Here is a 14,639-nt window from a genome sequence, read left to right as displayed (position 1 = left end):
CAGCTGAAATCCATTCAAATTCTGATAAACTGGCTGGTGGAGAGTAGCAACTCATTTCTGCATCCCCAATCTTGTTCTGTTTTCACTTTGATCTTGAGCCAGTGGTAAAAAGACTTGTTTTTAAAATAGGCAAGGAGGATTGGCCAAGCAATAGAGACAAATGGCAGAAAATGGTGTTGTCACAACTCTTCAAGAAGCAGGTAAGAAAAAAATTACATCTATAAACTCCTTTCTATATAAAGAAATGTTGGGAAGGAAAAGCAAATCACAAACTAATCACAAGGGTAAATCACAAACTAATCAAGTTTATTGATTTCCTTCTCAATCTGGATATTTCTCTTATATCCCAAAGCAAACACGGGATAAAGAAATATAGGAAATATTTGCATTGAAAAAATGAGACTCTTAAAAGTCAAGAGAAAGCAAAGAACATCTTCAGGATATGTCAGTGACTGAACATAATTAAACTTCCTTACACCTGGTGAATTATGTGGTTTGGATCATTTTTTACAGGATAAGTGAATAACCATAGGAAGATGTGCTGTAAGTTGTTGTCCTTTAATATCTCTTTTAAAATTGCATTCTAGATTCTGCACTCGAGTTACATTATTTTTCTTACAAGAGGTAAAAATAAGTGGACATAAGGTCCAACTGCCCTTAAAATTAGGAATTTGGTACTTAGAGAATCTGCATCAAGTGAGTTGTATGGGTTGTATTTGATGTGCTCTGAATTTTCCTACTCTAGGACAAAAATCTGCTCTTGCCAGCTTAATTTGAAGAGCAGCCAAGCCTAGCTGGGTTTGGGTTGTGTCCATACACCAATGTCTTCATGTGTGCACCTGTGCATGATTCCCCTCACCTGCTTTGGGTGTGTGAAAATTTGAAGTCCAGGCAGGTAGATTTTAGCTCCCTTTCTAGGGAAAAATAATAAGACATAGGCATGTGCAGAAGGCAATGCTTTTGGTGTGTCCTAAGACAAAATTAATTGCTCTCTGGAGGCAGGTGGCTCTCTAAGGGGAGTCTAAGATGACCTTTTTTGCAGCTCTAAGGAAGGCTTGTTCTCTAAGATCAGCTCTGACACCACCACTCCCGTTCATAGGTCAATGGACAGTGTTAAAATCCTAATGACTGTTTGGTCCCTGATGGTCCAAATCAGAGCTGAGCCTGGTGACCTCGAGGTGAAACCCTCCATATAACAATTACTTCCTTCTGACCCATCCAAGTGTGCTCCCTGCAGCCCTGATCTCTGACATCTGTCAAGGAATAAAGTGCTGAGACCCAGAGCTCTGCTTTCTCCATCCCCTGGTAAAACTGCTGCTTTTTCTGAAAGTGCAGCCACAGACCCTTTTCCTTTAACAAAACACTTCTGCAGTCCAGTCACATCACTTCCAGGACATTTTACTTGTGACTCCAACCGTGCATTCTACAGATGATTCATAAGAAAAAAAAAATAAAAAATCCTGCATATTTATTCAGCCAGCTCGTGGCTGGAGGGCAGGGGTTTTAGGCAAGCAGGGAATTTTGTGTGGAAATCAATTCTTTGTGGAAGTCAGTATATTATGAATGTCCGTGCAACCAAAATTCCAGAGAGAAATTACCTCCCTGAGCATGCCAAATACCTGGAGGTATGCACTGCAAGTCAGTAAAATCAAGTGCCTGACTGCTTAAGTGTCTCTTAACTGTACAACTCTGCTGCTGTAAATATTTCATGAGTTTCTTTTAGACAGCTGGGACTCAGACTCTTGACCTTAAAGATGGCATTAAAGCCCTGGACAGTGTTCCCAGCACCACTCCCAGGGTTTCAGAGCTGGGCAGGATGTGAGTGGTACCCATAATGTGCCCCACTTTGCAGGAAAGGGTTTGGAAAAGATCTCAGCAGGGATGAAACAGTGAGAAAACGGTGCCAAACAGATGCAGCCTCACCTCTTTGGTGCTGTGGAGAATGCTGGATGGGGAACAAATGCATTTACCAACAGTGTGACAATCAGTGACTCCTCTGGCACCAGCTGAGCTCCACCCCATCCATTCATCTGAGCTGTTTCCCAGCCCTCTACACCAAGGCAAGAAAGGAAAGGGAGGCTCTTGCTGGATTTCCTAAACCCAGTCCATATGTTGTTATGCATGAGCACCACATGCTGGCTCTGGGACTTCAGGGCATTGAATGGTTATGGACTGGGACAGTAAAAAGGCCAAAACTCACTAGGCCCAAGAGAGCCAAGAGAAAAAGATAAAAATCTACTTTTACAATTATTTTTCCTGCACACAAAAAGACAATCAAGGACATAGGGCAGATGTTTCAGTGACAAAAAAACGCCAACATCACAGAGGAGCATCTTCAATTCCTTGCACTGATAGCATTTAAAAGGCAAGAAACCAGCCTGCTACTGAGATTGTCTATGACTCTAAAAAGTGATAACCTGGGCTTACACACTGTGTTAAAAAAAAAAAAAAAAATTATACTAACCTTGTAATAATCAGTTTCCACTCATAGGGTCTGAGTATAAAATTTCATCTAAAACCCTGATTCATCAGAACACTTAAGAGCTTAATCAAATGGAAAGCAGTGGGAATTGGGTCTCCAAATGTCTTTGTAGGCTCAGGTTTGAGTGACTGCTCTGTCCCAATTTCCACACCATTTAGGACACCACTGAATTTCAAGGAAATTTAAGCTCTTCAGCCACCAATGCAAATTTATGCTCCCAAGTAAATTGAGTAGTTATGAAAACATTACTGCAGGTCTCACTGTGGAAAGGCTTAACCCATCAAGCACAGGAAATGTTACACAGTTTGGACCTAGAGCTCTCTGCAGTCCCTGCCTTAAAGAGTGCAGCCAATAAATTTAAAATCAGTAACTGAAAGGTGGAAATCTGAAAATGAACAAAAACAAGCACAAAACAAATAAACAAAAAGACTGACAAACACCTAAAATTAAATTCAAATCTGGGAACATGCCTATTGCATGTTCTGGCCTGGGAACCAGGCAGGTGGAAGATGAATCTTGCCCATTACATTCTTCAAACTTCTCCAATAAACTAGTATTATAAATGCCTAAAAACCTTGAGCCAATTGATCTGAGAATTTTAGTGAGAGAAAAGGTCCTGAGACTACAACATCATAATGCTGGTGCTGAACCAGCACCCCTGGAATTTACTGATTATTATTGCACTAAGAAAAGTCAACAGTTCCTTTTTCTTGGGAGAAATGTGACTTTTTCTCGTAATATCCCTGTGCTTTGCTGTCTTCCTGAGCACTGCTTGGTCCTGTTGTACAGTAAGTGCAGTTAATAACAATTCTAAGCTGGGCAACTTCTTCTTTCCTTTTGCTGCTGCAAAATAGTAAAAAAAAAAAACCTCCTCAAATATTCCACTCCTCAAGATGATGAGGATCATCAGCAACCATCTGAGGGCCATCTGCTACCCTGCCTGGAGCAGCACATCTCTGGAGAGCAGAAAGGACCCCCTGATATTGGGGTACACAGCCACAGCTGCAGCTTTACATCTGCAAACTCGCATGGACAGAGAGGGATGGATAAATAAATGTGCTGAGAACCCAGCACAGCCAGTTCCCAGGAACCCGTGGAGGTAATTGCAGCAAACCTTTTCAAAAGCTGAGCCACTGGCAATGGAGTGAACAGCTCCAGGGTGAGTCAGTGCACGGCAGCACAAAACTCTGTGTTTAGTGCAGCTGAAATTCTCATGATCCTGCCTCGTTGTTGTATTTTTAAACCATATTTGATGGCCTTAAAAATGATAAATATGGCCTCGAGGGAGTTGTAGAAAAGTTCTCTCCTCCTTCCTCGTTGCTCCTGTCTTCATAAAAACACAGGAAATGTGTTGGTCTCTTTTTCACCTTCAAATTTAGGAGCAAATCTTTCCTTGAGGAGCAGAAGCTCCAGGGGTGATTGGGTCTTCACAAACAGCAATTGGTTTGGTTATTGGGGGTTAACAATGGAACAGGTTAGGAATATTTTTTTAAATGAAAATATGCATTTTTTTCACTACTGTAAATGTGGTGAGAAAGGTCAGTTTCAATGTAATTCCTTAAAATAGTTGGGAAGCAAAAGTGGTTTGAAGTTGATGGAAATCGTATTTTTCTGTTTCATATAAAACTGAGTCTTTATTCTGAAAGGCAAGACCAAAAAGGAGTATGAACTAAGAGAAAGCATCAGAGAATTAGTGAATAAAAGTATTTTTTCTGAGCTCAGTTTTTTGATGTGTGGCTGTTAAGCTGTTAGCTCTTTAAAAACATGGTGTTTTATTACCATTTAGAATAGAGAAGCTTCGTTTCTTTCAAAATCAATGTCATTTTCATAGGACAGGGAACACATTCTCTTTCTCATCCTGGAATACAAATCTTCAGTTGTATGTCCAATGTGATTTTAAATCCAGATAGAGGTGTCATTGCTGAATTTTAGTATTTTTGTAGTCAGTCCATTAAAATTGAGGGGTTTTTTTAATAATGGCAGAAATTCTGGAGAAGCTGAGACTAAACTTTTTCCAAGTTTTCTCAATCTGTGAGCATTATAAAATAAAGCAATGTTTTAAATTACCTCAAGATGAATTATTTCACCTTAATATTCCATTCCACTCAAACACAGCAAAATTCTCAGTAATAAATTTACCCAGGAACATAATTTATTTTGCAATATGCACTTGTTTCAATATCCCATCACAAGCACAGGCTCTGACAGCTCAGCCAAGAAACAAATATTGTGTATTTGATCTCCCAGATAAATGAAGCTCTGTGTCTTTCTGATACCTTTGATTAGAAAAGAAATGTTATGTTTTATACCAGGATTTCTTACCCTGATGTGGCTGGCAGGAGCCCTGATGTAGATCCCTGCTGGTGACAATGTCTCAATATTGGATAAACCATCACTTACAGACAGGCCAATCACTATGTTGTTGCTGATTTTGTTCTCCTCTTCCAGTCCCCTACCTTTAAAAGAAAATGCAGGGATAAAAGGGGAAAAACAGATACAAAAGTTTTTAAAAAAAGAGGAAGAAAAAAAGAAAAATAAACATAAATGTACATATAGCTGGAAACACCCTATTGTCATGATTCTAATTTCAATCTATTCCAGGTGTTATATTCACACATATTTCCCTGTTGGAGGTATTATATGTGACTATACCACAAGTCATATGTTATGGACTGCAAGTTTATGGTGAAAATACATAAAATATGTATTATAAAGCAGGTTTACAGCTGGGAAAAGAGATGCAGAGTGCTTCAGAGTGGGAAAGAGGCTCACCTATGCAGGCACAGGCATGCTCCTGGCAGTGCTAGAATTCAAAGTCTTCTTTGTCTCCTGTCTCCATTCACTGCCCTACTTACAGGTAAGAAAATTTCTAAACAGGCTGAAAAACACCTGGTGCACCTCTGCACAAAAGTGGGGAGTTGCCCCCCTAAGAAATGGAGTAAGAGAAGAGAAAGGGAAAAATCAATCAACCAATTGATCAGATAACACAGGTTCTTAAGGTGCCCCAGATCTAGTTACAGAATAGGAGTAGGAAGAAGAAAACAAATAAATATTTTTTAAACTACATTGTATAGAAATGGGCCACCCAATGGCATGGAGTGGACAGTTCCATACAAGCCAAGTCCAAATATGGACACGTTGATAGGATAAAGGAAAATGGCCTCAAGTTCTGGGAGAGGTTTTGTTGGATATTAGGAAAGATTTCTTCACCTAAAGGGTGAAGGCATTGGAACAGGCTGCCCTGGGAAGTGCTGGAGTCACCATCCCTGGAAGTGTTGAAGCCATGGAGATATGGCACTTGGGGACATGGTTTAGTGGTGGCCTTGGCAGGCTCAGTTTAATGGGGTTTTTTCACTTCTGTTTATCTCATAATTGGTCATTTTTATCCTATCTCTTATGGAAAACAAAAATCAAGCTATATCATTAGGTGTTCAGGCAACATGACATCCCAGCAGAAACTTCTCCAAGTCAGTCTCCTGATGGCTAGTTAGGAGAAATATTTTGTTGTTTAACATTTTTGTTGCTCCAAGCTCCAATTTATTTAAGTGCTAAATTCTCTGGTTAACTTTTAACATATGCTTTCATTCCATTATGTTGGACACCAAATGACTGAAGTGAAAGGTAATATGTTTTTAAATGCTTCACTGAGCTGTGGTCTTAAGTATTGCATAATGATAATTTTCCAAATACAGATTAATCAATCCCCTAATAAAAATCTATATTTTTACTGAAAAACAGTTGATCCTGATCAAGTGAAGACCTGAAGAAAGAAAGGTCAATTGGAAGTATCTGCTAGGAGTTGTGTGTGGAATTGTGGCAGCTTTATTCCAAATTCACTGACACCAAAAATTGCAGAAGATGTGATTAAAGTTAGAGTGCATTTAAGGATCTGCCATTCTTTCCTTCAAAGGCATTTTCATGCAAATGAAAGTTGCTGTTTTATGTAGTGTGGATATCTGCCTGCTTCACTCACCCAGGAGAATCCCATGGCCTGAAATGTTGTAGAAAACATTCCTGTCCACAGTGAGGTTGGAGATCCCAGTCAGATGGAGGCCTTGGCCAAAGGAGTCCACAACACAACAACCATGGATGTAAGAGTCTGGAAAGAAGTGAGTGGTGTGAGCAAAAACCACTCTGCACATTGAGGCAGGTATTTTATACTTCTTCTCTGGATGATGAGTGATCTTCCCATCACCCAGATCCTGGTCAGTGCTGCCTTCTGCCACCAGGAATCCCTGACCCTCACTCAGTGATGAAGATGGCACAGGAAATGGTTGCTCCTGTCCATGGACAAGGGGTTGGAATTAGAAGATTTTTCAGACCATTCTGTGATTCTGTGAGAGGTGCAAATGTGGATTATCTGGAAGGCAAAATCCATCCAGCACCCTTAAAAACATCCTTTGAGCCCACCTAATTTTCTCCTACCTCCACCACTCTTCAGAGTCCTCCTTGCCACTTCCACAGAGATGAATTTGGAACTTAACAGTGACAAAGTCAAAAGAATTTAATATATTCCTTAACCTCTGGGAGATAAAATTAAATGTTGGCCCCTGCAACTAGCCAGCCCTGAGCCATTTTTGGGCACCCTCATAGTGCATTAGTGCATTCATTTCCAGAACTACTGTCTTGGGTTACAATGCAGGATATGACCAGCAATGTGTATTCTGTCCCCATCTGTTAAACCAGGGGGGGCAGTGCCCCTGATCTCCTGGCACATATTCTCTGCTAATGGGCCATCTTTAAACCAGCTGGGCAATCATCTTTATCTTCCCACAGCCCATCCTCCCTCCAGGAGATATCTCCTGTTCATGGCCACTGAGTCCCAGTGCATGGCTGATAAAATTCCATCATCCCACTGGGAGATGCTCCAGCCAGGGCAGGAGCCAAGCCTTTCCTACCCAGACAAAAACTGAGATTTGGAACACCAGAGCAGCCTTTCCACTGGATTCCAGAGGAAAACTGGACCTTTCCACATCATCCCTGGACCTTCAGAGGAAACTGCACCTTCTCCAGGAGCCCTGCTCCAGCTGAACCACATCTGCCACTGCAGGAGGATGCAGCACCATGGAATGGGACTGCTGCCACCACCCTGACTGACTGACTGTGTCAGCTTGGATTCTGACTCTGGCAGTGTTTGGGATTGTTCTTTGTAATACTGTATTTCTATTTTAATTTTCCTACTAAAGAACTGTTATTCCTATTTCCCATATCTCTTGGTATTTCCAGAGCAGACAACTCACCTGTCAGCCAGGTGTTGCCAGCAGCAGTCAGGGCACTGTGGTGGAATGCTTGGCCCACGTGGCGGAACTGGACCCCCTCCAGCTGGAGCCGACTCACCTGCCCCTGGAATGCCTCCAGCACCAGGATGGCTCCCAGGTCCCGAGAGCCCAGCTGCCTCTCACTTCTCTGGTACAAACACCCAGAGGCACCTAGGACACAAGAGAGAGCTGTGAGCAGCACCCTCCCCTTGAGGTGGGATGTGCAAGTGAGATCTTCCCTGCTAACACAGATCCCTCCAGCAGGGATCTCAAGCACGGGCCCAAAGGCAACACAGCCAAACAATTTTGATGCTCCCTTGAAATACTGTCACAGTTCTTTACCTGAAAGTCTGGACATTTTGTAGGGACATGGACCAAAACAAGCAGGAAGCTGTATTTCCATGTCTTGGGCAGCTCCTTGGAGTTAATTTTAGATAATTGCATGCATGAGGAAGAGGGATTTGACATTGATTTCCTTTAGGTGAGGTTCTTGAAAAGGAGATTGGGCATGGATGTATAGAACTAAACTGAAATGAACCATTTTGTTTTGGTTTTTTTTATAAACTCTGCTCTCCTGATTCTCCCTGCAGATGGATGGGAAACTCTTACTACTCACAGTTTCAAGACAAGAATAGAGATTAGGGAGAAATTCTTCCTTGGGAGGGTGGGGAGGTTCTGGCACAGGTACTTCAGAGAAGCTGTGTCTGCCCCTGGAAGTGTCCAAGGCCAGGCTGGATGGGGCTTGGATCAACCTGGGATAGTGGAAGGTGTCCCTGCCTGTTACAGGAGGTTGGAAAGAGTGACCCAACCCTTTTTAGATTCCATGATATGAAAAAAACCTGAATCATAGGGCTGGGTAAAATTCCTGAAAGACCCTTTCATGGGTGTGAGGTATTTTGTTATGAGATTCAGGCTATGAATGTTTTACTTGGGCTGGTTCAGTGGAAGAGGGGATCTCAGATCCCAGCACTTCCTGCTGATTCCCAGTAATGCTCATTTTTCTTTTAAAGAAGGTAAATTGACCACAAAAAACACTTCTCACTCCTCTTCTGGTGACTCCTCTGAGAAATCCTCCTATCCTTTAGCTCAAATAAAAACCTCAAACAGTTAGTGCATTTCAGAGCCTATATTTATGAGTTCCACACAAAATGGACCATAAATCCATGAGTAATATAAGCAGTTGGCTTCTGGATATCAAATGAAGTCTTGTGTCACAGTCTGAAAGCCCAAGGCACTTTTTTTTAAAGGAAACCTTACACCTGGGTTGCCAGATAACCTAACTCGCCTCACATTATAATCACTGTGTCTGATTCTGCTTCCTGAATAGATGGTGTAAATCAGGAATCCACCTGTCAAACTCTATGGTATTTCACACAGGTAAAACTAAAGGAGAACTGAGATATTTAACATTTTTTCACCAGTGATACTTTATGCATCACCTGTTATTTTTTCCTTGGCAACCCTAAACACTAAACAACGTCTCAATATTTTACACTCAAGAGTACAAACAGCATTGGGCTGTTTTGTTTTTCCTTCTTCTTAAAGTGACTAAATAGTAAACACAATTAAAAATTTAATATATTATGTACACTGAAACATGTTTTCAGAAGATACTTTCTTTTCTACACCCTTAGGCTCAGGCAAAGCTAAAGGGTCTTTCCCAAGATGGCTTGAAACAACAATGTGAAAATAATACATCTGAGATATTACAATGAAGTGCAGTTCAACTCCCAAGACTTCACACTTCAATGTCAAACAATGTTTGGAAAGACAAACTCTCTTTCCTGGCATTGGAATGTCTCAAAGTTATCTGAGGAAGAAAGAGTTCTAATACACAGTGATGCTGCCTCAATGGGATTTTAATGGAGCAGTTTTCCTCCTCAGTACATTTCTGTGAGAAAAGATCTCCTCACCTGCATTTGCACACTGCCTGAGGTGGGACATCCTCTCCAGTGTGACATTTCCTTGAACAACAACTCTTCTGCTGATCAGTGCCACCACAGCACTCGAAGGCAGACCTTGGCCATTGGCCCATCCCTCTCCAGCACCATGGGGGTACCTAATGAAAGACAAAAAATAGCATCTGCAGCTGCCAGGTGGAGAGAATTACATTTATAATTTCTTGTTATTTATGTTTATGACCATAATTCAGAGCTGGTCTCAGTCCTTTTCTCAGTAGGGACAGTGGCAACATTCAGTACTAGGTAAACTTTTCCTTTTTAATGTTTGTTTCATATTTTTGTTTCACAAGCACTCAAACCTTCCTTAGATTATATATATAATATTGCATTGTATAGTGCTGTATTATTAGGAAAAGGCTTTTCATCCAGAGGGTGGTTTAGCACTGGAACAGCCCCCTCCCAGGGGAAATTCTTACAGGCTCAAGGCAGCTCAAAAAAACCCATTTGGACACATGGTGCAGATTTTGGAATTTCCCTATGCAAGGTCAAAAACTGGATTCAATGATCCTTGTGGGTCCCTTCCAATTTAGGATGTTCCACGATTCTATGGCATTTACAACAACATATTTCAGCCTTTCAATTCTCTTCCCAAGACATGTTTGGGTGAAAACCATCAGAGCTTTTATTCTCAAGCCCAAATTATTTCTGAAAATAATACCCTTATCTTCCTGGGCATTGGAGTTAGGTTGCCTCTAGATAGATAATGTGTTTCAACATTAGAGATTATAAGAAGTGCAATCTTTAGTCTGTCCAAGATCTCCATGCACAGTAGATGAAGAGAGTGTAAGGCAGTGAAATTAGCACTCACTGGGAATATGGAAGCAGATTTCCATTGTGAAAAAGTTCACTTTGAATGCATTACTTAAGAAAATCAGTCAAGAAATGAGGATTTTTTTTTTTTACAAAAGTCATACATTTCTTGTGGAAAAAAAACCACACTTTCTCAAGAAATTGACTATGCAGGAAGTTTCTTTCTCATTCCTATACCTGTGCCACTGGACTTTGGCCATCAGTGCTTTCTGCTTCAAAGGTTTTCTGAGTTCAAGGGCATGATACAGAATTTAAACATAGAATTTAAACATTCAGGATTGAACATCCACTACCTTTAGGGCTAGTGAAGAACTGAAATATCACTGGCCACCTTTGTTAAAGGGATTTATATAGTTATTATGTCTCACAGGGAACAGCAAATCCTGACTTTGATCAAATTTTCTCCTTGTTTAGCTCTCTGCAGTGAAAATCTCCTTGGCTCCTGAAAGGATACCTGAGTGGTGATCTAAGGAGCACCTCTGTGTTGTTCAGGGACTGGATAAAAGCCACTTCCTCCTGCTGCTGTGCATCTCCAAGGCCTGAACTTCCCACCAGGATTTCATCACCAGGTTGCCAATCAACAGGTTTCTGGAGCACTAATCGTTTGTCACCAGCATTAGCTGATAATTTCAAGTGTGTGAAAATGACTTTGGGAATCCAGCCTGAAAAGAACAAGGAAAAAAAAGTTAAAAAATCAAATTAATCAACTTTAAAAACAAATAAACAAAGAGGAGTAGCCTTCTCCTGGTTCAAGGCAGGGTTGGACAGGGCTCAGAAAAACCTGGTCTAATGGGAGATGTCCCTGTTGACCATAGGGGGGTGGAATGAACTGGTCTTTAAGTTTCCTTCCAACCAAAACCATTCAATAATTCAATGATTCTATGAAATCTGTGTATAACAAGCCCTAGAAATGAAAATTCCTGCCCTATAACCCTCCTTTATTCACTTAATGAAGTTTGCTTTAGCTTTTGACATTTCCTTTTCCAGACTGGTCCAGGGAGCTCCAACACACTGAACACCATCAGGGGACAGTACGTGCCTCACACACCCATCTTTAGAATACTTTTCCTTCCCTCCCTTGCAATATATCATAATTTACCTTTAGCCCACAGCAAGTTACTGTCCTCCCTGGTTGTATTGCAGGAAAGTAATAATAGCAGAAATCACTGAGTATCAAGGTTGCATCCAATAAATCATTTTCAAATTATTTTAAGCAGGCTTTTCTGTCCATATCCTGTTTTACTTTCTTGTTCCTTATACTCCAGTGTATTCATTACTTATATTCTAATGTCCCAGCTTATTCCTTAATGAAGATGGAAATAAGAGGTAGCACCTCCAAGACAATAAATTCACAACAGAATCACAGATAATCAAATCTTTATACTTTTATCTTGAAGTATACATGAGCACCTGCTCTGTGTGTCAATGACGGGCATCTAAACATGAGATACATCTGTATCATAACATTTTCTTAAATCTGAATTTTTTCTGAAATTTTGCAATGTCCACTGAAGAAAATCTCCCAGACATCCTTCATTTAAGGTATTTCAGTTCATATTACCAACTATTTTGGAAGGCATCAAAGAGATCTCCTGCTGTTCAGCTCAGTGAGGCACACCTGGGCTGCTGTGTCCAGTTCTGGGCTCCTCAGGACAAGAGAGACATGGAGCTCCTGGAGAGTGTGCAGTGCTGGGTGACAAAGATGATGAAGGGACTGGAGCATCTCCCTGCCCAGGAAAGGCTGAGGGAGCTGGGGCTGTTCAGCCTGGAGAGGAGATCCTGAGAGGGAACCTCATCCCTGGGTGTCCCTGAGTGTCCCTGAGTGTCCCTGGGTGTCCCTGTGTGTCCCTGAGTGTCCCTGAGTGTCCCTGTCTGTCCCTGTTTGTCCCTGGGTGTCCCTGAGTGTCCCTGTGTGTCCCTGTCTGTCCCTGTGTGCAGGGAGGGTCAGAGCAGTCCCAGGCTCTGCTCCAGGGCCCAGCAATGGCACCAGAGGAACGGGCAGGGACTGATCCCAGCAAGTTCCAGCTGGACAGGAGGCAGAACTTCTTTACTGTGCAGTGACTGAGCCCTGAACAGAGACCAGAGAGGGGCTGGAGTCTCTCACTGGGATAGTGCAGGACACACAGGACACTGTAGGTGCAAAGGAACCAGACTGGAATGACTCTGTAGTAGCTCCAGAACATGTGGACCCTGCATCCTCAGCATGTACATCACTCACCCTACAGTTCTGCCTCTATAGGGCCACACTGTTTTTTAATGCAGACATAGCCAAAACCCACCTTCCACCATTCACAACCATCAAAGACCTCATCCTCAATACAGCTCAAAAACCTCTCTCAGTATCAACCTCTGTGCATTCTTTTACCAGCAGCACTCTCTTCATCTTTATTCATTTACCTTCTCCCACTGAATGATTCTCCTGAATTTTTAGGACTGGCATAAAAACCAAGGACTGGCAGGAGCCATCTGCATGTGGAGCACTGCACAATTTCTCTCCAGCTCTGGACATTTTGTTTCTGGTGTTGATTTGTGTGCCTGTGTTAATGTGTGTTCTCGTGCATCTGTGTCCAGACACACAACTGACCCCTGTGGAGTTCATCTGTCACACTCTACAGCAGCTCCTGTCACTGAGGAGTGGGAAACACCACTCTGCATCCAAAACATGTTCCAATGGAAAAGGCTTTTTTCAGGCTTTTTTTCCACTTTTGAGCTCTGACTCAAAATTTTTTAAGGAAAATGTTGTCAATTGTTTAGGGTTTTTTTTCTTCTAAAAGGATAGTCAAGGCATCCAAGAATTACCTCATTTATTTTATTTCCTTTTTCTTCTTTTCACCTCTTACTGTGCTCAGCTACCTTTCTCCCATTCCACAGTCTGTTGCACCCTTTTTCCTGATGATCTAAGTGGGGTGGGATATTTCCCTGCATGTTCAAAATCTACTTCCACTTTCCAGTAAGTTCAGTATATTTTTCTTAAGGAAAAACAAACCAAACCAACCAAACAAACAAACAAACCTAGAAGATTCCACTTTCACAGATTCATAAAATCACTAAGATTAAAAAAGAACTGTGAGTCCATCAAGTCCAACCATGATCTCAGCTCTTCCATGCCTACCACCAAACCATGTCCCTAAGCACCACATTTATCCATTTCCAATTTATATTCCCACTTACAACACCTCCAGGTCAGAATCTCTTCTACTTCCAGCAGCACAAGTGACACTCATGATATGGTCAATGACATCTTTCTGGTGAGAATGAGGGATCATAACTGAGGCTTCTTTGCCCTAATTATAATATATTCCCCTTGAAAACAAACTCTATTTTGGATAAAACATGCAAAGTTCATAAAATAACCTTCAGTGCCTGGGTTTGGGCTGTGCAACAGGTAAATACCTGTTTGAGGGGAAAATGTTTAAAAGACCAACAGCTGTGGTATATTTAAATTATTTCTTCTCCCAAAATGTACTGCAAGCAGAAATACTCCAAATGCTGAAAAATAGATGAATCTGTATAAGTCCTTAATTATTGAACTCATTTTTAATAATTAAGTAAGCACGAGTTGGGGAAAAAAAAACACAACTTGAGATCTAAAGGAGAAGTGATGTAATGTTAAAGCTGCAGGACAGAGCCTTTAGACACAAAAAGCTGTTGCAGGCAATATAAGAATTGAACAATTTACTAAATGACTTAACATAACACCCTTAAATATGGAGCAGAGCAGAATGGTGCAGCCTAGAAATGCAAGGGACTTGAAAATTAATTCTAAATGAATTAATCACAAATGTTAGGATGGAAAACATCTTGGTATCAGGACTCTGGTTATGCTTCCTGTTAGAACCATAATGTGAAGTTGCAGTCTTGTGTGCACCTGGTAAAATTATTAAGAATGAGACAATTCTCATTATTACAATGCCACTACTGAGAAAAAAAAACAGTATAAATTAAATTTCTTATGGTTTCTAACACAAAACATTTCATGAATCTGTGTGGGATGACATGTCACTTATCTGTCTGGTTTCACACAGCTAGTGATAGGATACCAATAGCTGCAGACAGAACTAGGAGAAATAGCTTTAAACTATGAGAGGAGAGATTTAGAATGGATATTAGGAAGAAATTTTCAAGTGG

At 41.2% G+C, this 14,639-nt stretch overlaps 1 protein-coding gene across 1 annotated transcript in view; it reads right to left on the bottom strand.

Annotated features, from left to right (window-relative positions):
- Positions 1–14,639, bottom strand: part of PKHD1 (PKHD1 ciliary IPT domain containing fibrocystin/polyductin) — a gene marked incomplete at its 3' end in the record, with an annotated part of 229,888 nt that overhangs the window by 119,516 nt on the left and 95,733 nt on the right. The window contains exons 38-42 of the mRNA XM_079298284.1: positions 10,966–11,173; positions 9,654–9,799; positions 7,723–7,911; positions 6,456–6,581; positions 4,805–4,938 (exon numbers count right to left, since the gene is read on the bottom strand). Coding sequence (XP_079154410.1) covers positions 4,805–4,938; positions 6,456–6,581; positions 7,723–7,911; positions 9,654–9,799; positions 10,966–11,173 — 803 coding nt within the window. The remainder of the gene's footprint in view (positions 1–4,804; positions 4,939–6,455; positions 6,582–7,722; positions 7,912–9,653; positions 9,800–10,965; positions 11,174–14,639) is intronic.

Source organism: Erithacus rubecula (genome assembly GCF_903797595.1).
Source record: "Erithacus rubecula genome assembly, chromosome: 2".
NCBI classification, from domain to species: Eukaryota; Metazoa; Chordata; class Aves; order Passeriformes; family Muscicapidae; genus Erithacus; species Erithacus rubecula.
This window is presented reverse-complemented; position numbering and strand designations above follow the sequence as displayed.